Below are 27,113 nucleotides of genomic sequence, written 5' to 3'. Positions count from 1 at the left end.
GCTGTATTGCCCAAGCTGGCCTCGAACTACTGGGCTCAAGTGATCCTCTCACCTCAGCCTCCTGAGTAGCTGGTACTACAGGCACTCACCGTTTGCCCATCTGTCAAGTTTTTTTGGTCTTTTCTTCTCTCAGGTTTTAGGAGTTCTCATTATCTTTTAGGAATATTAGTCTATAAACATATTAGTGATATATGCTGCAAATTTCTCCTAATTTGCCAGTTGTCTTTTGACTTCGTTTATGGTGCTTTATTTTAACCATGCAGACTTTTCAAAATGTATTAATACATTCATCATTCTTTTTATAAATTGCATCTAGATTCTAAATCATAGTTAGAAAGCCTCTTCCTACATCCCAATTAAAGTTGAATTTACCCATTTTTTTCGTAGTGGAATTATATGGTTTCATTTTTTATATTTAGATCCCTGGTACATCGGGGTTTTTTTCTTTAGTATGGCATGAAATGTAGATCTGATTGTGTTTTCCAGATGACTAACCACTTGTTCCATCACCATGCATTTAAAAGTTTATCTTTGTCCCAGTGGTTTGAAATGCTGCCTTTATCATATACTACAGTCCTCAATGTACTTGCGTCTATTTCTGGACTTTGTGTTGCACTCCACAAATGTGTCTCTCCACATACCAGAATGTGACTGTTTTGTAAAGCCTTTCGGTGGCTTTACAGTGTGTGTTAATACCTGACAGGTCTAATCTCCTTTCAGAAATGTTCATTTTTTAGTGTTTTCCTGGCTCTTCTTGCCTGTTTGTTTATCCATGTGAAGTTTAGTATCAGATTATCTGACTCCATAAAAAAGCTCGTTGATGTTTTTGTTGAGATCGTGCTATCTATAAATTAATGATGTGATGTTATTGTGTTCAAGACCACGAGCTCTTGTTTTCCTCCTTTCTTCGCATCTACTTTTGTTGTCTTCCAGGAGTGTTTTAAATTTTTTCTTATGTGTAGGGTTTACACATTTTTTGTTAAACTTAATCCTAAACATCTTGTCTTTGTTGCAATGGAGGTGGAGGTGGTTTTATTTTTGTTTTTGCTATTATATCCTCTAACGGGTTCCTAATTATGTGAAGACTAGATTTCTGTATGTTGATTTTTATATCGTGCTGCTATACTGAGTTTTAAAAATTATTTCAGTTAGTTTTATCATTCACTTTCTAGGGATTCTCAGATATACAATCACATCTGCATATAGAGATAGTTTTACTTCTTTTTTTCCAATTCTTAATGCCTATGGTTGATTTTGTTATCTAATTGTATTGGCTAATACCGCCAGTTCAGGACTATGTTAAACAGTAGTGGAGATAGTGAACATCCTTTCCAGGTTCCTTATCATAGTGGAAATTTAATGTGTTTGAGCTCAGGTTGCCATAACAAAATCCATAGACTGAGTGACTTAAAAAACAGTAATTTACTTTCTCACAGTTCTGGAAGCTAGAAGTCCCACATCCAGATACCAAGCAATTCAGTTCCTGGCGAGGGCTCTCTTCCTGGCTTGTAGATGGCCACCGTCTTCCTGTATCCTCACATGACGAGACTGGAGTGATGAGAAGAGAGAAACAGTGGGTTCTCTCATGTCTCTTCTTAAAAGGACACTAATCTTGTGGGATCAGTGCCCTACCTTAGGAAAATTAAAACCATTTAATTTTAATTACCTCTCTAAAGAGCTTACCTCCAACTATAGTCATATTAAGAGTTAGGAATTCACCAGCCATGAGTTTTGGGGGTGTACCGATATCTGGTCCTCAATAGAAAGTATCCGCTGATTTCTGTTAAGAGTTGTTATCAAGAAAGAATACTGAATTTTGTTGAAAAGCCTTTTTAGCATCTGTGGAGGTAATGATAACGGTTTTTCTATCTAAATCTATTGGTATGGTGTATTATATTAATGGGTTCCCTAATATTGAACCGACTTTGCATTGTTGGAATAAATACCTCTAGGTTATGGTGTGGCATTCTTTTAATGTGGCGTTGGTCTATGTTTTCTAGTATCGTGTTAGTGTTTTTGCGTAAATATTGATCAGTGATATTTGCATACATATTGATCAGTGATATTTGCGTACATATTGATCAGTGATATTTGCGTACATATTGGTCAGTGATATTGTGATTTACTTTGCATTGTCTTTCTCAGGTTCAGATAAAAATAGAAATACGAAGTTTCCCTTTCTTTTGGGTTCCCTGGAAAACATTTACAGAGAATTTGAACACTAGTTTTTGAAGGTTTCACACTGTTAAACTATCTGAGCCTGGTGCTTTTTCGGTAGGATGCTTCCTTAATGACTTTCTCTATTTCTTCTAAGGCAGTTGGTGTGTTGGAACTTTCTACCTCTAATGGGTCCAGTTGCAGTGAACTGTCATTGCTTGGTAAATTACTCATTTACCTAGGTGATCTAATATATTTGCTGCCATGTCTGTAAAACAGAATCTTATATTTATTATAATGGCTATTTCAGTGTTTTTCTAATAGTTATTTCCTTCCTCTCATTTCTTAGTTTACATATTTATGCTCCCAGCCCTCTTTTTACATTAAATTAGCTAGGGGCATACCTATTCTGTTAATTTTTCCCAAAAAAATGAATTTTGATTTATTAGAGCTATTATTTTTTTGTTATCTACATAATTAATCTCTGTTTTCATGTTTTTAAAATTTTTGTTTTCTTTTGACTTTGTTAACTACTAGATTTTAGCTAGGAATTTAATTCACTTATTCTTTCATTCTTATTGATAAAAATAGCTAAGCCTATGAATTTTACTTTGATCACATCCTTAAGAATGATATCACTGATTAATATGGGTCAATTATGTCATTATGTCATTTTTTTAGGAATTGTGTAATTTTAGTCTATGTTTTTCTTTTACCCAATAATTGTTTAATAGGTTTATTTCTAGTTGAAGGGAACTTTCTTTGTTAGTGCTAATAATTTAGAATTTTATTGTGTTACAGTCAGAGAACATTGTAAAATTTCTACTTTATGGAACTTTCTGATGACTTCTTTATAAGCTAATATATGATCAGTTTTTTGTGACTATTCTGTATATACCTGAGAAGGTTTACTCTACTGTAAAAAGTTTGATACGCATTTAAAATATCTGTCTTTATTTTGCTGTTTAGATCTTCCATATTCTTATTTTACCTACTTGATTTCCTATTTAGTGTGGTTCTTTCTCTTTCTTTGCTGTATCTTCTGGAAGTTTTGCTTTTATAAAGTTGCGGTGTCATTGACTACATATTAGTAATTCTAATATCTTCACTTTAAATTATGACTTATCACATTTAAAAGTTTCCTATTCATATAGTACTTTTTAGTTTGAAGTCTCCTTTGTTTGACACCAGTATCACACACATACCTTCCTATTTATTCCTTATTGTTTTCATTATCCTGTTGTGTCTGTCTGTGCCCATCACTTTATTTTTAGCATTTCTGAATCACTTTGTTTTGGGTGTGTTTCTTGTAGATTGCATATTTTTGGGTCTCTATGAACCAAATTGAAAATATTTTTTAATGTCTAAATTAAATTCACTGACATTTATTTATAACTGATAGTTTTAACTCTTCCATAACATTTAAAGTTATGTGTATTATATTTGTCATGTTTATTTTTCTACATTGTTTTCTTTCTTTCTTTCTTTCTTTCTTTCTTTCTTTTTAAGTGTCTTTTGGTGCTTGGTAAGGTTTATAGTTTTGTTCTAGGTGCTGCTTTTCAATTTTCGATTTATACTTTTTTAATGCCTCTAGTCCCTATTGTCTTAATCATTTACTATCTGATTCGTCCCATTTTTAGTGGTATTCTTTATTTTCTACCTATTGCTTATATGACATTCAATGAACTAGACTTCTTTCCTTTTCCTTCAGTACCCAGTTTTCTCTGTTTTATGCTGTTTAGTGTGGCTACAACAGAATAACTGAAGCTGGATGTTTTATAAAGAAAAGATGTTTATTTGGCTCATAATTCTAATGACTGAAAAGTGCAACAGTGGACAGCTCCTCTGATAAAGGTTTTGTGTTGCTTCAACTCAAGCAGGAAACTGGAGGTGGAAGGGGCTTGTGCAAAGAGAGAGGGGCCCGAGGAGGCTGACTTGCTTTATAACAACCCACTTTCATGATAACTACTTTAGTCCTGCTTCAGCCTTCTGCCTTAGCCTCCCAAGTAGCTGGGACTACAAGGGAATGCCATCATACCCTGCCAAAAACACCATTTTTCACAGAAGTAGAAAAGAAAATGCTAAATTCAAATAAAACTAAAAAGCCTGAATGCCAAAGCAGTCCTAAGAAAATAGAAGAAATCTGGAGGCATCACATTACCTATCTTTAAATTATACTGCAAGGCTGCAGTAATCAACACAGCATGATAACTGGTATAAAAATAGACACATAGACCAAGGGAACGGAATAGAGAACCCAAATATAAAGCCAGGTACCTACGACTAACCGATCTTTGAGAAAGCAGACTGAAGCATACAATGGGGGAAGGACACCCAATTCATTCAGTGATGCTGGCAAAACTGGACAGCCATGCACAGAAGAATGAAACTGGATCCCTATCTCTCACCAGCTACAAAAATTTACTCAAGGTGGAAAGACTTAGCCCTTTTCCCGTTTGCTCTGAGAATACTTGCCAGTAGTGCTTACGGCTACACTATTTACCCCAAGATAACTTTGCCACCAAATAGCACACTGTTAGTGTTATTTTTGCATTGCTCTAGTATATCAAGTTTGGAAACCAAAGACATCATCCTATTTATAGCACTCCATTTTAAGTAGTGGTATTTCCAGTTACAAAATATAATCGAATCACTGAAAATATCAAATCCTAGAAAACATAGCATTCCTACACGTGATATTAACATTGTTCTTGAACAGTTGTTGGTTGAAGCATCATTTGATGAACTCGGTTTTTTCTGAATTAGATGACTCTGATGATTCAGACAATTCTGATGTTAGTTCTGTTTAGAAATAACTCCAGAAACAGTTTTTATATATTTATTTTTACATTGAATATCAGTCAGATTTGCTTCAGCCTCAAAGAGTGTGTTTATATAAAATTAAATGGTGCTGGCAGCAAGCCGCACCTTTTAAAAAAAAAAAAAAAAAAAAAAAAACAAGAAAAGGGTCAAATGTAAGACCTGAAATCGTAACAATTTTAGAAGAAACCCTAGGAAAAATTCTGGATAAATAAAACGGGGCATAATTAAACTAAAAATTTTGCACAGCAAAAGAAATAATCAGAGTAAATAGACAGTCTACAGAATGGGAGAAAATATTTGTACACTATACATCTGACAAAGGACTAATATCCAGAATCTACAAGGAACTTAAATTAGCAAGAAAATAAATAATCCCATTAAAAAACATGTGAACAGACATTTCTCAAAAGAAGATACATGAAAGACTAATAGATGTTTGAAAAATTCTCAGTATCACTAGTCATCACAGAAATGCAAATTAAAACCACAACAGGACACCTCTTTGCCCTAATCAGAATGGCCATTAAGAATTCAAAAACAATAGATGTTGGTGCAGCTGGGGAACACTTACGCACTGCTGGTGAGAACGGAAATCAGTTCAACCTCTGTGGAAGACAGGATGGCGATGTGGCAAAGAACTAAAAGTGACAGCTGCCATTCGGTTCAGCAGTCTCACCGCTGACACCTGCCCAAAGGAAAATACGTCATTATACTAAACACATGCCTGCACTAGTGTGTCTATCACAGTAGAATTCACAACTGCAAAGATACAGAATCAACCTGAGAGTCCCATCAAACCACTGAGTGGTTAAAGAAAATGTAAGGGTGTGTGTGTGTCTGTGTATGTGTGTGATGCAAATGGCTGTGTGTAAAGAAAATGTAAGGGGGGGTGTGTGTGTGTGATGCAAATGCAAATAAGCCTATACCTGGCTTATTTCAGTTAACATCATGTCCTCTAGTTTCATGATGCGCACGCACACGCGCGCACACACACACACACACACACACACACACACACACACAGTGGGAATACTACTCAGCCTTTAAAAAGAATGAAATAATGTCTTTGCAGAACCTTGGATAGAACTGGGGGTCATTATCCTAAGTGAAGTAACTCAGGAACAGAAAACCAAGTACCACGTGCTCTCACATCTAAGGGGGAACTAATTCTGTGAATATGTGACAGCATACAGAGTGCTGTAATGGATACTGCAGACTCAGAAGCGGGGACGGGGCAAGGTTTTAAAAAATCACCTGTTGGGTACAGTGTACACTGCTTGGTTGATGGGCACTATAAAAGCCCAGATTTCACCACTATAAAATTTATCCGTGTAACCAAAACCACTTGTACCCCTAAAGCTATTGAAATTTTTTAAAATAATACAAATAAATATATTTTAACATGAGACATGATGGGGACAAACTACGTCCAAATCATAGCACTCTCAGAATATGTCTTCCTTAACACACAGTGTGTACCATATTTTCTTATTCTTCAGCCACATCTCTAACTTTCCTAGATCTGTAGTTAAATGTCATAAATGGTCACTGTCTTCTTCCCAAGTCCTCCCACTAGTCTGTTGTCTGGATGAAGTTCATCTTTGAATAGGTTGATTCCTTAAGAGTTTATGGTGCGGATTTTTCATGTTTAAAAGTGCTTACTTGGCAAATTTTTTATGGCCTTGAGACTTGAGTGGCTTTGCTTGATAATATCTAAATCTTGGATTCAAATATTATTTCTTTGAGTTAAAAAAAAAAGTGCCGTTCCATAATTGCCTTACTTCTGATAACAACGGAAGTCTCTTGTTATAAGGTATTTGGTTTCTGTACAATGATCGTGAGGATTTTTTTCTTTACCTTTAAAGTTAGTTTTCTCAGGATGCGTGGTGAAGTCGATCATTACAGGTTTTTTTCTGGTATCCAGTGGACTCTTTCAGTATGTAAATTCAGGTCTTCCTTTATTTCTAGAAAATTTTCTTGGATTATAGTTTCAATACTTCCTATTTAATATTTTAAATGACATGAAAATTGTACATATTTATGATGTACATTATGTTTTTATGTGTGTATACATTGTAGAATGGCTTAATCAGGCTATTTAACAAATGCATTACCTCACATACTTCGTTTTTGTAGCGACAACACTTAAAAATCTGTTAGCAATTTTTAAGTATACAATACACTGTTACACAGTGGTTCTTTTGAACTCATTGCTTCTGTTTAACTGAAATTGTGGTGTCCCTTGACCAACATCTCTCCAACCCACCTCTCGAACTCCCACTTCAACCCCTGGTAGCCATCGTTTTACTCTCTGCTTCCGTAAGTTTGTCTTTTTTAGATTCTACATGTAAGTGAGATCATGTAGTATATCTGTTTCTGTGCCTGGCTTATTTCAGTTAACATCATGTCCTCTAGTTTCATGCATGTTATTGCAAATGGCAGGGTTTCTTTTTTTTTTTTTTTTTTTTTTTTTTGAGATGGAGTTTCGCTCTTGTTACCCAGGCTGGAGTGCAATGGCGTGATCTCGGCTCACCGCAACCTCCACCTCCTGGGCTCAGGCAATTCTCCTGCCTCAGCCTCCTGAGTAGCTGGGATTACAGGCACACGCCACCATGCCCAGCTAATTTTTTTGTATTTTTAGTAGAGACGGGGTTTCACCATGTTGACCAGGATGGTCTCGATCTTTCGACCTTGTGATCCACCTGCCTCGGCCTCCCAAAGTGCTGGGATGACAGGCTTGAGCCACCGCGCCCGGCTCTTTTTTTTTTTTAATATAGGCTGAATAGTATTCCATGTGTTCATATACAACATTTCCTTTATCCATTCGTCAATTGATGGACATTTAGATTGATTCTGTATCTTGGCTATTGTGAATCATGCTGCAGTGAACATAGGAGTGCAGATATCTTTTCAACATACTGATTTCATTTTCTTTGGATAGGTATACCCAGAGGTGGAATTACTATATCATATGGTAGTTCTATTTTTAACTTTTCAAGGAACTTCCATGCTGGTTTTCACAATAGCTATGCTAATTTAGATTCCCACCAATAGTGTAGAAGGGTGCCAGTTTCTCCACGTTCTTGCCAACACTTGTTATCTTTTGTCTTTTTGATAATAGCCATACTAGCAAGTGTGAGGTGATATCTCATTGTGGTTTTATTTTCATTTCCTTGGGGTTTAATGGTATAGAACATTCTTTCATATACCTGATAGCCATTTGTATAATAGGAGAGGTGATTATTAAACTTTTTTTGAAAAATGCTTAGGTCTTTTTCCATTTTTAAGTTACTGGTTTTCTTGCTTTTGAGTTGTTTGAACTCTGCATATATTTTTGGTATTAAACCCTTACCAGATACATGGTTTGCAGGTATTTTCTCTTTTTTTGTCTCTTCACTCCGTTGATTGTTTTCTTTGCTGTGCAGAAGCATTTTAGTTTGAGGTAATCCTATATGTCTACTTTTTTTTGTTTTATTGTTAGTTCTGGGGTACATGTGCAGAACATGCAGGTTTGTTACATAGTTATACATGTGCCATGGTGGTTTGCTGCATCCATCACCCCATCATCTACATTAGGTATTTTTCCTAATGCTATCCCTCCCCTAGCACTCTACCCCCTGACAGGTCCCAGTGTGTGATGTTCCCCTCCCTGTGTCCATGTGTTCTCATTGTTCAACTACCACTTATGAGTGAGAACATGCAGTGTTTGGTTTTCTGTTCCTGTGTTAGTTTGCTGAGAATGATGGTTTCCAGCTTCATCCATGTCCCTGCAAAGGACATGAACTCATCCTGTTTTATGGCTGCGTAGTATTCCATGGTGGATGTGTGCCACATTTTCTTTATCTAGTCTATCATTGATGGGTATTTGGGTTGTTTCCAAGTCTTTGCTGTTGTGAACAGTGCCACAATAAACATACCTGTGCATGTGTCTTTGTAATAGAATGTTTTATAATCCTTTGGGATATACCTAGTGATGAGATTGCTGGGTCACATGGTATTTCTAGTTCTAGATCCTTGAGGAATCACCACAGTGTCTCTCATAATGGTTGAACTAACTGACACTCCCACTAACAGTGTAAAAGCATTCCTATTTCTCCACATCCTCTTCAGCATCTGTTGTTTCCTGACTTTTTGATGATCACCATTCTAACTGGCATGAGATGGTATCTCAATTTGGTTTTTGGTTTGCATTTATGTAATGACCCGTAATGGTGAGCTTTTTTTCATGTTTGTTGGCTGCATCAATGTCTCCTTTTGAGAAGTCTGTTTATATCCTTTGCCCACTTTTTGGTGGGATTCTTTGTATTTTTCTTGTAAATTTGTTTAGGTTCTTTGTAGATTCTGGATATTAGCCCTTTGTCAGATGGGTAGATTGCAAAAATTTTTTCCCATTTGGTAGGTTGCCTGTTCACTCTGGTGATAGTTTCTTTTGCTGTGCAGCAACTCTTTAGTTAAATTAGATCCCATTTGTCTATTTTGGCTTTTGTTGCCATTTCTTTAGTGTTTTAGTCATGAAGTCCTTGTCCATGACGATGTTCCTGAATGGTATTGCCTAGGTTTTCTTCTAGGGTTTTTATGGTTTTAGGTGTTAGGTTTAAATCTTTAATCCATCTTGAGGTAATTTCTCTATAAGATGTTAAGGAAGGGATCCAGTCTCAGCTTTCTGCATATGGCTAGCCAGTTTTCCCAACACCATTTATTAAAAAGGGAATCTTTTCCCCATTGCTTGTTTTTGTCAGGTTTGTCAAGATCAGATGGTTGTAAATGTGTGGTGTTACTTCTGAGGCCTCTGTTCTGTTCTATTGGTCTATATCTCTGTTTTGGTACCAGAGCCTTGTAGTATAGTTTGAAATCAGGTATCATGTTGCCTCCAGCTTTGTTTTTTTCTTCTTTTGCTTAGGATTGTCTTGGCTATGTAGGCTCTTCTTTGGTTCCATATGAAATTTAAGGTTCCCCCCCCCCAATTTTGTGAAGAAAATCGATGGTAGCTTGATAGGGACAGCGCTGAATCTATAAGTGACTTTGGGCAGTATGGCCATTTTCACAATGTTGATTCTTCCTAACCATGAGCATGGAACGTTTTTCCATCTGTTTGTGTCCTCTCTTATTTCCTTGAGCAGTGGTTTGTGGTTCTCCTTGAAGAGGTCCTTCACATCTCTTGTTAATTTAATTGTATTCTTAGGTATTTTATTCTCTTTGTAGCAATTGTGAATGGGAATTCACTCGTGATTTGGCTCTCTGTTTTTGGTGTATAGGAATGCTTGTGATTTTTGCACGTAGATTTTGTGTCCTGAGACTTTGCTGAAGTCGCTTTTCAGCTTAAGGAGATTTTGGGCTGAGATGATGAGGTCTTCTGAATATACAATCATGTCATCTGCAAATAGAGACAATTTGAGTTCTTCTTTTTTTGATTGAATACCCTTTATTTCCTTTTCTTGCCTGATTGCCCTGGCCAGAACTTCTGATACTATGTTGAATAGGAGTGGAGAAAGATGGCATCCTTGTCTTGAACCGGTTGTCAAAGGACATGCTTCCAGTTTTTGCCCATTCAATATGATATTGGCTGTCAGTTTGTCATAAATAGCTCTTATTATTTTGAGATACATTCCATCAGTACCTAGTTTATTGAGCATTTTTAGCATAAAGAGGTGTTGAATTTTATTGAAGGTCATTTCTGGATCTATTGAGATAACAATGTGATTTTTGTCACTGGTTCTGTTTATGTGATGGATTACATTTATTAATGTGGGTATGTTTAACCAGCCTTGAATCCCAGGGATAAAGCCCATTTGATGTTAATGGATAAGCTTTTTGATGTGCTGTTGCATTTGGTTTGCCAATATTTTATTGAGGATTTTCACATGGATGTACATCAGGGATATTGGCCTGAAATATTCTTTTTTAGTTATCTCTCTGCCAGGTTTTGGTATCAGGATGATGTTGGCCTCATAAAATGGGTTAGGGAGAATTCCCTCTTTTTCTATTTGAAATAGTTTCAGAAGGAGTAGTACCAACTCTTCTTTGTATCTCTGGTAGAATTTGGTTGTGAAACCATCTAGTCATGGACTTTTTTTGATTGGTAGGCTATTAATGGCTGCCTTAATTTCAGACCTTGTTACTGGTCTATTCAGGGATTCGACTTCTTCATAGTTTAGTCCTGGGAGGGTATAAGCATCCAGGAATGTATACATTTCTTCTAGATTTTCTGGTTTGTTTACATAAAGGTGTTTATTCTCTGATGGTAGTTTGTATTTCTGTGGGATCGGTGGTGATATCCCCTTTATTGCTTTTTATTGCATATATTTGATTTTTCTCTCTTTTCCTCTTTTTGGTCTGACCAGCAGTCTATGTTTTTGTTCATCTTTTCAAAAAACTAGCTTCTGGATTCGTTGATTTTTTTTTTTTCTTTTTGAAGCATTTTTTGTGCCTCTATGACCTTCAGTTCTGCTCTGATCTTAATAATTTCTTGTCTTCTGCTCGCTTTTGAATTGGTTTTCTCTTGCTTCTCTAGTTTCTTCGTTGTGTCGATGGCCTTTACAGTTCGGTACGTTTTTGCAGTGGCTGGTACTGGTTGTTCTTTTCCACATTTAGTGCTTCTGTTAGGAGCTCTTATATGGCAGGCCTGGTGGTGACAAAACTCTCAGCAATTGCGTGTCCATAAAGGATTTCATTTCTCCTTGGCTTATGGAGTTTAGCTTAGCTGGATTTGAAATTCTTGGTTGAAAATTCTTTAAGAATGTTGAATATTAGTCCACTCTCTTCTGGCTTGTAGGGTTTCTGCCAAGAGATGTGCTATTAATCTGATGGGTTTCCCTTTGTGGGTAACCTGACTTTTCTCTTTGGCTGCCCTTAGCATTTTTTTCTTCATTTCAACCGTGGTGAATCTGATGATTATGTGTCTTGGGGTTGCTGTTCTTGAGGAGTATCTTTGTGGTATTATCTGTATTTCCTGGACTTGAATATTGGTCTGCTTTGCTAGGTTGGGGAAGTTCTGCAGATCCTGTTTGTGTGAGAATTACCAGTGGGGGCTGCAGAACAGCAAAGATTTTTGCCTGTACCTTCCTCTGATAGCTTCGTCCCAGAAGGGCACCTGCCAGATGCCAACCAGAGCTCTCCTGTGTGAAGTCAGCCCTTACTGGGAGATGTCTTCCAGTCAGGATACACAGGTTCAGGGAGACACTTGAGGCATTCTGTCCCTTATCAAAGCTCGGACAGTGTGCTGGGAGATCCACTGCTCTCTTCAGAGCTGCCAGGCAGGGATGTTTAAGTCCTCTGAAGCTGTATCCACAACTGCCCCTTTTCCCAGGTGCTCTGTCCCAGGAAGGCGAGGACTTCATTTATAAGTCCCTGATGGGCTGCTGCCTTTTTTTTTCAGAGATGCCCTGCCCAGCAATTAGGGAATCTAGTGACACTCTGCCTGGAGAGGACTTGCTGAGCTGCTGTGGGCTCTGCCCAGTTCTAACTTCCCGGAGGCTTTGTTTACACTGTGATGTTAAAACCATGTACTTGAGCCTCAGCAGTGGTGTATGCCCTCCCCTCACCATGTCTGAACATCCCAGGTCAAGCTCAGACTGCTGTGCTGGCTGTGAGAATTTCAAGCCAGTGGGTCTTAGCTTGTTGATCTTCGTGGCACTTGGACCCACTAAGCCAGATATCACTTGACTCCCTGGCTTTAGCTCCCTTTCCAGGGGAGTGAATGGTTCTGTCTCCCAGGCGTTCCAGGTGCCACTGGGGTTTGAAAAGAAACTGCTGTGGCTAGCTCATCCCAAATGGCTGCCCAGTTTTGTGCTGGAAACCCAGTGCCCTGGTGTTGTAGGCACCAGAGGGAATCTCCTTGTCTGCAGCTTGTGAGGACCATGGGAAAAGTGCAGTATCTGGGCCAGAATGCAGGCTAAAATCTAGGAGAGGGAGTTCCCTGACCCCTTGTGTTTCCCAGTGAGGCAACGCCCTACCCTGCTTCAGCTCACCCGCCTTGGGCTGCACCCTCTATCAAACCAGTCCCAATGAGATGAGCCAGGTATCTCAGTTTAAAATGTGGAGATCACTTTGGGAGGCCGAGGCAGGTGGATCATGAGGTCAAGAGATCCAGACCATCCTGGCCAACATGGTGAAACCCCGTCCCTACTGAAAATACAAGAATTAGCCAGGCGTGGTGGCACGCGCCTGTGGTCCTGGCTACTCGGGAGGCTGAGGCGGAAGAATTGCTTGAACCCAGGAGGCGGAGGTTGCAGTGAGCCGAGATTGCGCCATTGCACTCCAGCCTGGCGACAGAGCAAGACTCCATCTCAAAACAAAAAAAAAATGTGGAGATCACCCGCTTTCTGTGTTGATCTCACTGGGAGCTGCACACCAGAGCTGTTCCTATTTGGGCATCTTGCCAGCAATCCCCTATTTTTTAATATTAACATTGTTCCACTGGTTAGTGTGTTTATTTTAAATACTTGTACATCAATTGAATCTTCTTTGCCATCATATCTCCTTTCATTTCAGCCATATTCTCACTGGTACTTTTTACTTTTTAAATTTTCTTTTAAGTCTGTTTTTTTCTTGTAAACATTCTTTATGTTTTCATTAGAATCTGTAATTCCTTGTGCACTTTATAATGTGGTCTTAATTCTTCATTTTTGGTATACTTTTGTCTTTGTCTCATGTTTCTTTCCTGAGGTCAGCCAACTCCCATTTCTTTCTGTTTTTTTGTTGTTGTTGTTGTTCATTTCTGCTCCTAGTTTCTGAATTTATGCTTCAAGATGTTTTATCATATGCCAAATGTTTGAGGATATTAAGTTTGGAGTGTTGTACTGTGGTTTCTGTCACTGTTTTCATAGAAGAGCGTTTTCATGCACTAAATTTTAGGGACTCCCATTTTTTGTTTTCTTTTTATGGTGTGTATTTTTGAGTAGATTAAGGTGGTACCTCTCTCTCTGTGTGGCTAGGGGCTGCTGGCAGTGTGCAGTGGTTCAGAAGCTTTGTAGCTCATGTTAGGCCTCTCTGCTAATGTAGTTTTTCTTTCTTCTGAGAGAGGAGACTGCAGTTGGGGAGAGGTTGCATATATTTTTGTTGTTTTGTTTTGTTCTTTCAGTATCCTAAATGTTTCCTCTAAGGTTTTGAGGCCAGTTATTGAGGAATTGATGGCTGTCCGTTTCTCAACAGCATTTAACTGGAGAGAACTTACTCCGTTATGAGATGCTGCCCCATCCAAGAATTCCTGTTGGTGAGCCTTTTAAGTGAATATTAAAAGGTTTTGACATCTCCTAAGTAGTGAAGAGTGAAAAGCTTTAAAGAAATTTTTGGTATTCTATGTATGTCTCATCTGTGACGCTTGGCACCACATCTGGTTTTGCTGAAGTCTACACTTTATTATGACTCATTGCTTTTTGTATTAGCATACTTGGCATGAGAAACTGCCAGCTATACTGAAAGAACCTGTCAACTTAGTAAGAGCTAAGACTTTGAATCACTACCTTTTCAAGAGGTTATGTTAAGAAATAGAATGTGAAGCTCTCTTCTTTCAGGAGTTGGCTTGTTTTTCTAAAGATAATTTTTTTTAAAAAAAAAGAGAACTTGGAATTAACGAAAGATAAGTCTTAAAGCCCTTTATTAAAGTGGAAGTTTCATGGAGAAGGAAAGCCCACTTGGAAAATTTTGATGGGAAATTTTGATATTACCTTATGAATATTTTAGCCCATCTGAATGCTATAAATTTTTCTATTAAGACTGTTTGGTTACCATGGTAGACAGTGGTAAAAACCTGTGTGCTGTTTTGTCTGAGGTGCAGTTCTGAAAGAGGGTTTTGGAGGAGGTAACTATGCTTATGATAAAAGAAATGCAGAGTTTTAAAATGAAGTACATTTTCTCCCTGACTTTTGGATTCATAAAAAAATAAAAATTTTAATATTATGTTGGTGTGAAAACTGACACTTTTGGTGAAACTGACACTTTTTTATGTTGAAGAAACACGTAAGTATACATTTCTGTATCTAGAAGAGGAATTGCTGGGTCACTGGGTTGCGTAGTTCGGCTTTAGCAGTTATTGCCAACTGTTTTTGTGCCTGTACTATTTTATACCCACTACCAGTGTGTAAGAGTTCCAGTTACCATTCTCTGCTTTTCTCCGTGTTAACTGTTCTGGTGTATGTACCGATGGCACATTATACGTAGTTTGCTTTGCATTTCCTTGATAGCTGATGATATTTTGCTCTTTTCCTACATTTATTATCCATTTTAATGTCTTCTTTTGTAAAGAATCTGTCTACGTTTTCGTATTTTCTGTTGGGAGATCTTACTCATTTGTGGGAACTCTGTATATATTCTGGTAATGGGTTCTTTTTACATGTAGCACACGTATCTTCTCCATTGCTTTGGGCTGCCATTTTACTCCTTTATTAGTATCTTATTATAAATATTAATTTTATGTCGTTTGCTTCCATTATTTTATAATTAGTACTTTGTGTATTCTGTTTAAGAAATTTTTGCCCATTCCTAGGTTGTGAAGCTTTTCTCAAAGTTTCTCCTCTTAAAGCCATATTGTATTTCTTTCTACATATGTTATCCTTAGTTCATTCAGAATTGATTTTTATCTGTGTTGTGTGAGGTAGGAGTCATAGTGCCAAGGCACATTTTTCCCATGTGGCCTTTATTCACTTTAAAATGTGCAAATATCAGATCTGCTGCTTAAGAAAAATAACATCAAAGTAGCCACTTTTCTAAAATCAAAATGTACCATAACTATGATGTAGAAAAACATAGTTTAAAATACTTTTATAAAACCACTGTTTTTTAGAAGGAGAAGCAAATTCATTTTTAGTAATACTGCTAAATCCCTTTTAAGCCTAGTAAATATCTTGTTAAGTCCCATTTTAAATATATACCCAATAGGCTAATTGTTTAAAAAGAAATTAGAACTATACTATCCCATCATTGTCTTCTGCAGGCAAGTCTTTGCTGACGCAGCTAAAACTAAAGCTAAATACAGCCAGAAGAACAGTTACTCACACTGTAAGGGAAATGATTATGGGAAGACATTTTAGTCATTCAAAAGAACATTCAACCACTCCAAGTCAGGGGTTTCCTTTGTACCTCTCTACCTCATTCTGGCCCACCAAGCACAAGGCGATAGTCCTCGAAGCCAGACTTTTTAATGAAACTTTACTGATGGAAGATATTTAATGATAGCATCTATGCTAAACATTGTCCATGGACTGTAGTGACCTCTTCTGTACTTTAGAAGTTTCACCTGTAAATTTGCTTTGTCCCACTACACTAAGCTTTCTGAAGGCATCACTGCCTCTCATTCCATCATTGACTCCCCAGGACCTGCCTGACTTAGTGCCTACATATTCAGAGTTTCAATAATCTATATTCAGTAAATGAGTTCCTTTGAGAATTCTAAGTTTTGTTTTTGAGACTGGAGGTACTCCTGTACTAGTTACTAAAATACAAACCAACAACAACAGCAAAACCTGTTCCTAAATAAGTTTGTAAATTAGGACTGATGCTCTTTAAGCAGGCTTCATTTCCATCAACTGGAAGTGGACAGAACTGATGTACTTTTGTTCTGGCAAGTACCTCTGCCCTCCAGTTCATCCTTCTAAGTTGCAGGTTCCTAACGAGAGTGTTGTTCCATGGCACACCTCAGCAAGTTGAATGAGCTTCTATTTAATTGACAAAATAAATAAGATTTCTTAAGTTTCATAACAATATTAACTGTAGTTCTAGTTTATCAGAGGCAGATGCACTCTCTCCCCTGTCTTTTGAATACAGAATGTTTCCATTTAACATCTTTAAGAGCTTAATTTGTTTGTTCTTCATCTACTGTGGTAGATGTGGACATCAGAAGAGGCATGATGACTGTAAGGTCTCTATACTCTGTACAAGTGGATACAAACTCATTGCCAACAGAGTCTAGACAGATGAAATAAAGCAGCAAAATGGACTAGGTGTTTGAGCATAGCCATGATGATAAATGATAGCTGAGCTTCAGGAATGGGGCATTGTGGAGTGGTGGGGCTGTGGCAAACTGGAGTGTGACTTTTTCAATTGGGAGAGACACTACTTAAGGACAACCACTTAGAAAACTGGCCTAGATTTCCTTTTTTCCTTGTGATTTTTCAAGAGAAGTTGGAAATTCAGAATTGATATGAAGTTTCCAGATTTTGAAGACCTTAACACCTAATTGTAACATTTTTGAAGGAGAGTATAGCCCAAAACTGTACAGACGAAGAGGCCTGTGGACTGATTTGGGTGCTGAGCCGTCATTCATACCTCTGTCATCTTCAGTCATCCAAAAGCACAGTATTCTTACTGTCCACTAAATTCCTGGTTGGATTCTGTTTTATTTTGCTTCATAGCAAATTACCACAAACTTAGAAGCTTATAAAACCAGTTTTATCATCTCGGTTTCGATGGATCTGAAGATGACCGAATTCTCTGCTCGGGTTGAATTCTCTGCTCAGGGTCTCACCAAGCTGAACTTAAGGTGTTAACTGAGAATACATTTCTCATCAGGGCTCCTGGTTCTCTTCCAAGTATACTAGTTGTTGGTAGAATTCACTTCCTTGCAGTTGTAAAAATGAGGTCCCCATTTTCCTGGTAACTATTGGCCAGGGACTGCTCTAGGATTCTAGAGGCCATTTGCAATGGCCCTGATATACAGGTCAGAACATAGATGTTTGCTTTCTTCAGACCACCTGGCATATGTCTCTCTTATTTCCAATTCTGCAACCTGAGACAACCATGTGCTTTTAATGGGCCTACCTGATTAGTTCAGGCTTATCCAGAAAAATCTCCCTTTTGCCATATATGTAACATATAAGAAATAAAAGTGACAGGTAGTCCTCTTTAAGAAATACCCTAGAAGGCCAGGCACAATGGCTTATGCCTGTAATCCCAGCACTTTGGGAGGTCAAGGCGGGAGGATCACCTGAGGTCAGGAATTCGAGACCAGCCTGACCAATATGGTGAAACCCTGTCTCTACTAAAAATACAAAAATTAGCCAGGTGTAGTGGTGTGTGTCTGTGATCCCAGCTACTTGGAGGCTGAAATAGAAGAATTGCTTGAACCTGGGAGACAAAGGTTGTACTGAGCCAAGATCATGCCACTGCACTCTAGCCTGGGCTTCAGAACGAGAGACTCCATTTAAAAAAAAAAAATACCCTAGAAGCATAAAAAGATCACATACTAGAGGAAATTTTACAAGTAAATACACATTGGAAAAGCTAGTCAAGAAAATAACAAGTTACCAGTGTCTTTATCTCCACTACTGCTTGGGAGAGGGAATAAATTGCTGCAGCCTTTTTGAAAAGTTTAGTAGTAGTATATGTTAAAGTTAGAGAGAGTACACATGTATGGATGAATAGACACATGAATGATACCATTACTGTGTGCATACACACATATACATTTATATTCATTTATTGATGACCATAACACTGAGATAAAGACTATTATTATTTTTGTTTATCAGATGGATAGAGCGAGGCCTAGAGAGTACCTGCCTAAGTGTTATTAGTGGTGATATTTGTGTAATAGAATTAAGTAAGGGTGCTTACGTTTTTCTCTTCCTATTCTAAACTTTTGTGAAGTTTATAGATTTCTTTTTTTTTTTTTTTTTTTTTTTGAGACAGAGTTTCACTCTTGTTACCCAGGCTGGAGTGCAATGGCACGATCTCGGCTCACCGCAACCTCCGCCTCCTGGGTTCAGGCAATTCTCCTGCCTCAGCCTCCCTCAGGTGGTCTGAGTAGCTGGGATTACAGGCACGTGCCACCATGCCCAGCTAATTTTTTGTATTTTTAGTAGAGACAGGGTTTCACCTTGTTGACCAGGATGGTCTCGATCTCTCGACCTCGTGATCCACCCGCCTCGGCCTCCCAAAGTGCTGGGATTGCAGGCTTGAGCCACCGCACCCGGCCTAAGTTTATAGATTTCTAAAGCACTTGTGAACAGGGAAGAATGGCCATAAGGCTGCTTTGAAACACAGACTCACTATGTTGATGGAAGTAATAGAAATTAGTATAACTCTTTTGGAAAGCAGCGTGACTTGAACTTCATTTGGAAAAAGCTGTACATATGAAGAAATCTATTGCATCATTATCAAAATATAGGAAAGTTTAAATCATAAATTTCTATACTAAAGGAAATAATAGCATAAACCCTAGTTTATCCTCCTTTACCACATTTTCCTGAGACCCTTTACTCCATCGCCTTCGGTGCTTGCATGGAGTCTTTAGCCACTTTCTCCTCTGCGACTTCTTTGACTTCCTGCTGCTTAAATTTTCTCTGTACCCAACCCCCCTCCAGCATGCAGACTCCCACGCTGATGACCCACAAGACGTACAGCCTATTTTCTGTGCCTATAAAAGGAGAAAATTTACTTGAGGGACTTTTGTCAGGTTATGTCAGATTGGTCTGAATGCAAACCCGAAAATTGAAATTAGCTTACTAAGCTGAGAAAAAATGTCTAAAACATAGTGATATGTAGAATAGAATATAACTTCTGTCTTTGTTATTTGTAGGCTAGAAATTATTCTCAGATAGAGCAAACTGGTTTCTCTGCTCATCCTAAAATTTCTGAAAACAATGTTATTAATTCATAAGGTTGATTATTAATAATCGAGAATTTGTAATGCTTTGGATAGTTATATCTTGAAAGAAAAGCTTCATATGTGAAATCTTAGGGAGCGTGTTGGGCATTTAAAAATTGGTTTTTATTTGTTTGACTTTGTTGCTTTGCTTTAACTGACAACTGCCAATTTAGACTTCAGGTTAAATTGTTCTCATTTTCTGAAAAAAAGAGCAATTGACTGGCTTTAGATATATTTACATAAAATATAAAATTATTTAAAATATAGTACTTTTTCAATGGGTAGGGAAAAACCCTTAGCTTTAGAGAATAATTTATTTTTTAAATTCTGCGTAAGCTTCACAGTTCTATTTTTGTATAATCTTTTGGAAATGTTGGCTCAGTGGAAAATGTTTTTGAGGTTCATTCATTTTGTTGCATGTATCAGTAATTTGTTGCTTTTCATTATTGAGTAATATTCTTCTGTATGTGTGTATATATATAATATATATGTAATATATATATTGTAATATATATATTAATATATAATATATATGTAATAATATATATATTATATATATATATACACACACCACATTTTGTTTATTCATTAGTTGATGAAAAATTCCGTTTGAGGCAGAGGTGAGAAATACTGTTGTGACCATTTTACATAGTCTTTCTGTGGGCGTATTTTCTTTCCTCTTGGGTAGATAAGTGTAAGTGGATTACTGGGCTGTATAAGTACATGTTTATGTTGTAACTTTTTAAGAAACTGCTAAATTGTATTTCAAAAATTGCTGCCATTGTATATTCCTACCATTAGCATACGAAGGTCCCATTTTCTGCATCTCCTTACCAATACTTGGTGTATTGTCTGTCTTTTTGATTATTGACATTGTTTCGAGTATGTAGTTGAATCCTGTTGTAGCTTTAATATTCATTCCCTAATGACAAATGCTGTTGAGCATCTTTTTATGTGCTTGCTTGTCATATAGTATGCCTTCTTTGTTGAAGAGTCTTATTCAGATCTTTAACCAATTGGAAAAAAATGGATGATTGGCTTATTATTGAATTGCAGGAGTTCCTTATACATTCTAGATATGAGCCTTTATCAGATAAACGTTTTGCAGATATTTTCTCCTGGTCTTGTCTTTCCATCTTCTTAAAAGTGTCTTTTGAAGAGCAGACATTTTAGATTTGGATAAAATCCAAATTATTCATTTTTTCTTTAATGAATTAGTGTTCAATCTCAGAAATCTTTGCTTAACCCTAAAGTCACAAAGATTTCTCCTATGTTTCCTTGTAAGAGTTTTATGTTTTTCTTACATTTAGACCTGTAATCCATTTTGACTTAATTTTTGTATATGTTGTGAAGTAAAGTTCTAAATTCATTTTGGTTTTGCATATTTTTATCCAACTGGTTTAATACATTTCTTGAAAGGACTATCCTCCAACTCAACTTCAACCTGTTGAGTTATCTTGACTCCTTTGTCAGAAATCAGTTGACCATGTATGTGAACTCTCTTCTGCTCCATTGAGATACCTATATCTGTCTATATATGTGAATGAAATACAGTCATTTGACACGTAACATTTTGGTCAATGACAGACTGCATATGTGACAGTTGTCCCATAAGATGATAATGGAGCTGCCCTATACAGTTAATAATTTTAAAATTTTTTACACCGTATTTTTACTGTATCTTTTCTATGTTTAGATAAACAAATACTTGCCATTGTGTTATGGTTGCCTATGACATTCAGTATAGTAACATGCTGTTGTAGCTCTCGAGCAGTAGGCTATACCATGTGGCCCCAGCCTAGTGTAGCCTAGCGTGTAGTAGACTAATACTAACTAGATTTGTGTTAAGTACACGCTATGATGTTTGCACAGTGGTGGAATTGCCTAACAGTGCATTTCTCAGAGCACATTCCCATTATTATTGATGCACAATTGTGTATATATATATATATATATATATGCTTGTTATATGTACAATATACAGTTAGCTCTCCTTATCCATGATCCGGCAATTGTGGATTAAACTAACCTCAAATCAAAAATATTCAGGAAAACGCCGGGAGTGGTGGCTCATGCCTGTAATCCCAGCACTTTGGAAGGCCGAGGCGGGCGGATCACCGGAGGTCAGGAGTTCAAGACCAGCCTGACCAACATGAAGAAACCCCATACTAAAAATACAAAATTAGCCAGGAGTGGTGGCACACACCTATAATCCCAGCTACTTGGGAGGCTGACGCAAGAGAATCACTTGAACCCGAGAGGCAGAGGTTGCAGTGAGCAGAGATCGTGCCACTGCACTCCAGCCTGGGCAACGAGAGTGACTCTCCGTTCTCCAAAAAAAAAATTCAGGAAAAAAAATACATTGAACACATGTAGATTTTTTTGTCCTTATTCCCTGCATATAGAATAACAACTATTTATGCAGTATTTATGTTGCGTTACATATTGTAAGTAATTTAGAGGTGATTTAAAGCAACAGAAGAGCGTGCATAGGTTACAGGCAAATACTGAGCCACTTTATATTAGGGACTTTTGGTATCCCAGAGAAGTTTTCTAACCTATCCTTCATACCAAAATACAACTATATATATTATGTATAAAAGTTTGAACCTGTAAGTTTTATATATAAGTTTTGAACCTATCCTTCATACCAAAATACAACTATATATTATATATGTAAGTTTAAACCTATATGTTTGGAACCTATAAGTTTTGAATCTATCCTTCATCCCAAAATACAACTAATATATTATATATATAAGTTTGTCCTTCAACAGCATCACAGTCTGTTTTATCCTGAGTTTAAAAACACAGTAATTTAAGCCCTTCGCTTTTCTTCCTTTACTAAAATTATGTTGGCTGTTCTATATCCTTTCACACTTAACATATACATTTTAGAACCAGCTTGTTAATTTCTTTTTTTAAAAAAGAAAAAAGCTCATTAGGACTGGGATTGCATTAAATCAATATTTCAATATAGGGAGAACTGACATCTTAACAATATTGAGTCTTTCAGTTCATGAATTTTATGTATCTTCTCATTTGTTTGGTTCTTTCATTTCTCTCAGCAGTGTTTTATATTTTTCAGTGTACCGTTTAAAACAATTTTATCCCTAAGTATTTTAACTTTTGTGATGCTACTATGGATGGAGTTTTAAAATTTTCATTTCATATTGTCACTAGCATATATAGAAATGGCAGATGATTTTTGCATATCGATCCTGTGACTTAGCTAAGTTTATATGCTAGTTCTAGTGAGATTTTGTTTTGTTTTCAATTCATTAGAATTCTGTACTCATAAGATCAACTATCATCAGTGAAAATTATATCCTGGGAAGTCCACCTCACTCTTATCCAAGTGATGGTGCCATAGCTCAAAACGTTTTTGGAACTCCTTATTCAGAATTTCTTACACAAGTTACCAAGCACATAAGAAAATCCATTTTTATTCTTTATTAGTAGATGTCTTGCTTTAATTTTTCTTGTTCTTTTTTTATCTTAATATCGTAGATCTATACTGAGAATATGTTATTTTTTATATATTTGATAGACCAAGCTTGTCCAACCCGTGGCCTGAAGGCTGCATGCGGCCCAGGACAGTTTTGAATATAAACACACAAATTTGTAAACTTCCTTAAAACATGAGATTTTTTTTGTGATTTATTTATGTTTGCTTGTTTATTGGTTGATTGATCGTTGTGCCCATCAGCTGTTGTTAGTGTTAATGTATTTTATGTGTGGCCCAAGATAATTCTTTTTCCAGTGTGGCCCAGGAAAACCAAAAGATTGAACACCCCTGTGATAGACATTAAAAAATGGAAATTAGGCATGCAGTTATATATATGCATCTGATATTCAAGGAAAAAGCTGCGGATGGAAGGTTAAGCTTGTCAGTTGTCAGATCATAGTTAAAGCCATGGGATCAGATGTGATCAGCTAAAGAGATTTAGAAATCCAACAACCCTCAGAAGTAAAATAGAGTAGGTCCAATAAAAGACTTGAGGCATGACCTGAGGCCAGAATCTTAGGGCTCTGAGGGAAGCGCATTAAGAACACTACTAATTAACCATCAATCCACTTGTGAGCCACTTGTCTGCATGAAATATTTTATTATTTTTTTTAGTCCCTCATAATTGTTTTTAAAGAGCATACATGTCTTTCACAGGAAATAGATCTTTGTAAGGTCAGTGATGCATGTACTGTTTTTCCTTTCGAATAGTTATTACTTGGCATTTTTTTCCTCCAGAGTAATACGATTCATAATCATTAAACATGTTAATCATTATTTTATACTAATTTAATAGCCAGTTTGGTATGTTCTTCTGATTCTGTTATCTACATTGCAAATATTATTGACTTTATGAGAATCACAACAAATGTCTGCTTTTCTTTCATTCCTAGGCAAATACTGTGGTCTGGGGTTGCAAATGAACCATTCAATCGAATCAAAAAGCAATGAAATCACATTGCTGTTCATGAGTGGAATCCACATTTCTGGACGCGGATTTTTGGCCTCATACTCTGTTATAGATAAACAAGGTAATTTTCACCTTATGCAATGGCTCCTACATTTTGCAATTTCTAACAACAAAAATGAAATGCTTTTTTTAAGTACCTGTTATCTCCAGATGTAATAGATTACAAAGACTGAACAGTTAATAGCACATGCATAAATCTGGCAAATAAGGTGAGATAAGTTTCAGAATACCAAAAACAAAAGTACGTGAATGTTAATTCCCTTTCCTTAGTAGACGAAATGCTGATGATATACAGTTTTTTTTAATTTTTATAATATTGGAACACAAACTATGATAACTTTTTTTTTGAGACAGAATTTTGCTCTTGTTGCCCAGACTACAGTGCAGTGGCATGATCTTGGCTCACTACAACCTCCACCTCCTGGGTTCAGGCGATTCTCCTGCCTCAGCCTCCTGAGTAGCTGGCATTACAGGCATGTACCACCACGCCCAGCTAATTTTGTATTTTTAGTATAGGCGGGGTTTCTCTATGTTGGTCAGGCTGATCTCAAACTCCCAACCTCAGGTGATCCACCCCCCTGTTGGCCTCCCAAAATGCTGGGATTACAGGCGTGAGCCACCACGCCTGTCCTATAACAACATTTTGTAAATTTATAAATTATTGAAATGTTTTATATCAATTTAAACCATTATTATTCACAGTTTACCATTTTGTAGTACCGTGTTCCACATTACCACTATTTTTGAAGAGTAAGATCTCACATCCCCAGGAGTACCTGGGGATTGCTGAAACAGTATGAAGTAAACATGAGATATTTCTAAATTGGTGATATTTAGGAGGAACATGTGCTGTAAAGGGGGAAGATTAAAAACAAGATTATTCAGATGCTGGTGAGGTTGTGGAGAAAAAGGAACAGTATACATTGTTCGTGGGAGTGTAAATTAGCTATTGTAGAATATAGTGTGGCAGTTCCTCAAAGACCTAAAGATAGAAATACCATTTAACCCAGCAATCCCATGTACCCAAAGGAATATATCATTCTGTCATAAAGGCATATGCATGTGTGTGTTCGTTGCAGCAGTATTCACAATAACAAAGACTTGGAATCAACATAATTACTCATCAGTGATAGACTGAATAAAGAAAATGTGGCACATATACACCATGGAATACTATGCAGCCATAAAAAAGAATGAGGTGTTCTTTCTAGGGACACAGAAGGGGTTGGAAGCCATTATCTTTAGCAAACTAATGCAGGAACAGAGGAAGCTAAATTATGATGGATAATGGATGGTGAGAAATGGCAGAGGATCAGGAAAAATAACTAATGGATACCAGGCCAAATACCTGGATGATGAAATAATGTATAAAACAAGCCCCCATGATACAAGTTTACTTATGTAACAAACCTGCACATGTACCCATGAACTTAAAAGTTAAAAAAAAAAAAGGTTATTAAATAGAGTGGAACCCAAAATGTACCTGAATCTCTAAGATGCAAGACCCACATGACATCTCATGTGTTTTAGCTGCTGTGGGATGTGTTCATTTCCCCTGCTGTGTAGGGGTACTGTACTGAGAAAGCTTAAGAAGTGTTGCTAGTGTAGAATGTATCACAACAATCATTTAAATTTTTAAAAGTTGATTATTTTGATATTCAGCATTGAATTAAGTTTACCATTTAAAAGTTTAAATTGGCTTTTTCTTCCTATTGTATAAATGAAGAAATTATCAAGAACCTCCTAGTTGTGGAATGCTGGACACTGGGAATTACAGGGGAAAGCAAGCGATTCCTCCTCAGCTGTGGGGATTTGAGATAAACACAATATGTCTTATTAATAACATTTCATTTGGAAGGTAATAGAGAAGGGAGCTGTTCTGTGTGGAGGAACCCACCTTCCCTTAGTTTATAGCAGTAGAGCAAGATGTGAAGGCTAAGAAAATCTGTATAGGGAATGAGAAGGAAAATTAATTTGGATAAAATAAAAAAACTAGCAACATTATGCTAAATGAACAATTCATAGTTTTGACAGAACCAGGAAAATTTAGGCAGTGTTGTGTTGTGGAGAGGACACTAGGTATCGCTGGAATCAAAGCCTGCCTGTGCTGCGAGCTAGCCGGCTAACCTCCGGCCAGTCATTCCACCACTGTGGGCTGTATCTTTGAATAGATATGTTGTGAGGACTGAATCTAATAAGACATGTAGTGTTTGTAGGCTCATGACGTAGCAGACACACACAATGTTAGTTTCCCCCCTTCTACCACTATTTTGATTTATATTTTCTGTTTTCTGTCATTTATGAAGTTGGAGGTTTCTAGAAAATACCCTCTTTTTTTTCTCTTTTTTTTTTTTAAGGTTCTTACATTAGATATTTAAATGATGAGGCTTTTTGACCCACGGAAACCTGAATGTCCTGCATTAAATTTACTTAAGAATTGGCTGTGACCTCAGATAAAAGAATCAGTATGTTGTGTAGACTTACGGACCTCTCTGCCAAATTCAAATGGCTATATTCTATTTTAGAAGAATCTTAACTTCCAAAGATTTTTGAAAAAACCACAAAAGAAATCAGAAACTTCTTGATACTAACACTTTTCTAAAGTCATAATCATCTTAGGAAATCCTCATTTAACAGCTGTCTCCTGAAATCCTGTTATTTTTTTTGCATGTCTTTATCCCATCCACCAAGCATTCGTTTTATCGGAACTAAAATGAATTGGCTGAACCATATTCAAGAGAACACTGCTTGAATTTCTTATTACTTCTTCTTGGGTGGCTTTTTCATCCCAATTTCTTGTAATGACTCATTCACTTGAAGGTTGCGTGGCTTTGCTTGAGGTCCTCGGTGTATTTTTACCCAGGAAACTTAACTGCCACAATAAATTCCATGAATGTTTTCAAGGAACCTAACTACACATCCCTAGCCTAGAAGTCTAGTTGAAGATTTAGAGTATTGGGGAATGAAAAGATTGTGAAAAATCTTGCTTCAACAGCTACTTCATTTGTTAGACTCTAAGGATGACTTGTGTTGCTGTATGTGTTCTTTATGAGAGTCATGATTTTATGTGAGAT

The 27,113-nt window shown here is 36.9% G+C and overlaps 1 protein-coding gene across 1 annotated transcript in view; it reads left to right on the top strand.

Moving 5' to 3' along the window:
* Positions 1–27,113, top strand: part of DCBLD2 (discoidin, CUB and LCCL domain containing 2) — a 91,962-nt gene that overhangs the window by 25,200 nt on the left and 39,649 nt on the right. The window contains exon 3 of the mRNA XM_039477277.2: positions 23,963–24,100. Within this exon, the coding sequence (XP_039333211.2) occupies positions 23,963–24,100 (138 nt within the window). The remainder of the gene's footprint in view (positions 1–23,962; positions 24,101–27,113) is intronic.

This window comes from Saimiri boliviensis, chromosome 8 (assembly GCF_048565385.1).
Source record: "Saimiri boliviensis isolate mSaiBol1 chromosome 8, mSaiBol1.pri, whole genome shotgun sequence".
Taxonomy (NCBI): domain Eukaryota; kingdom Metazoa; phylum Chordata; class Mammalia; order Primates; family Cebidae; genus Saimiri; species Saimiri boliviensis.
The sequence above is the reverse complement of the archived record's forward strand: the minus strand, read 5'-3'. Positions and strand labels throughout refer to the sequence as shown.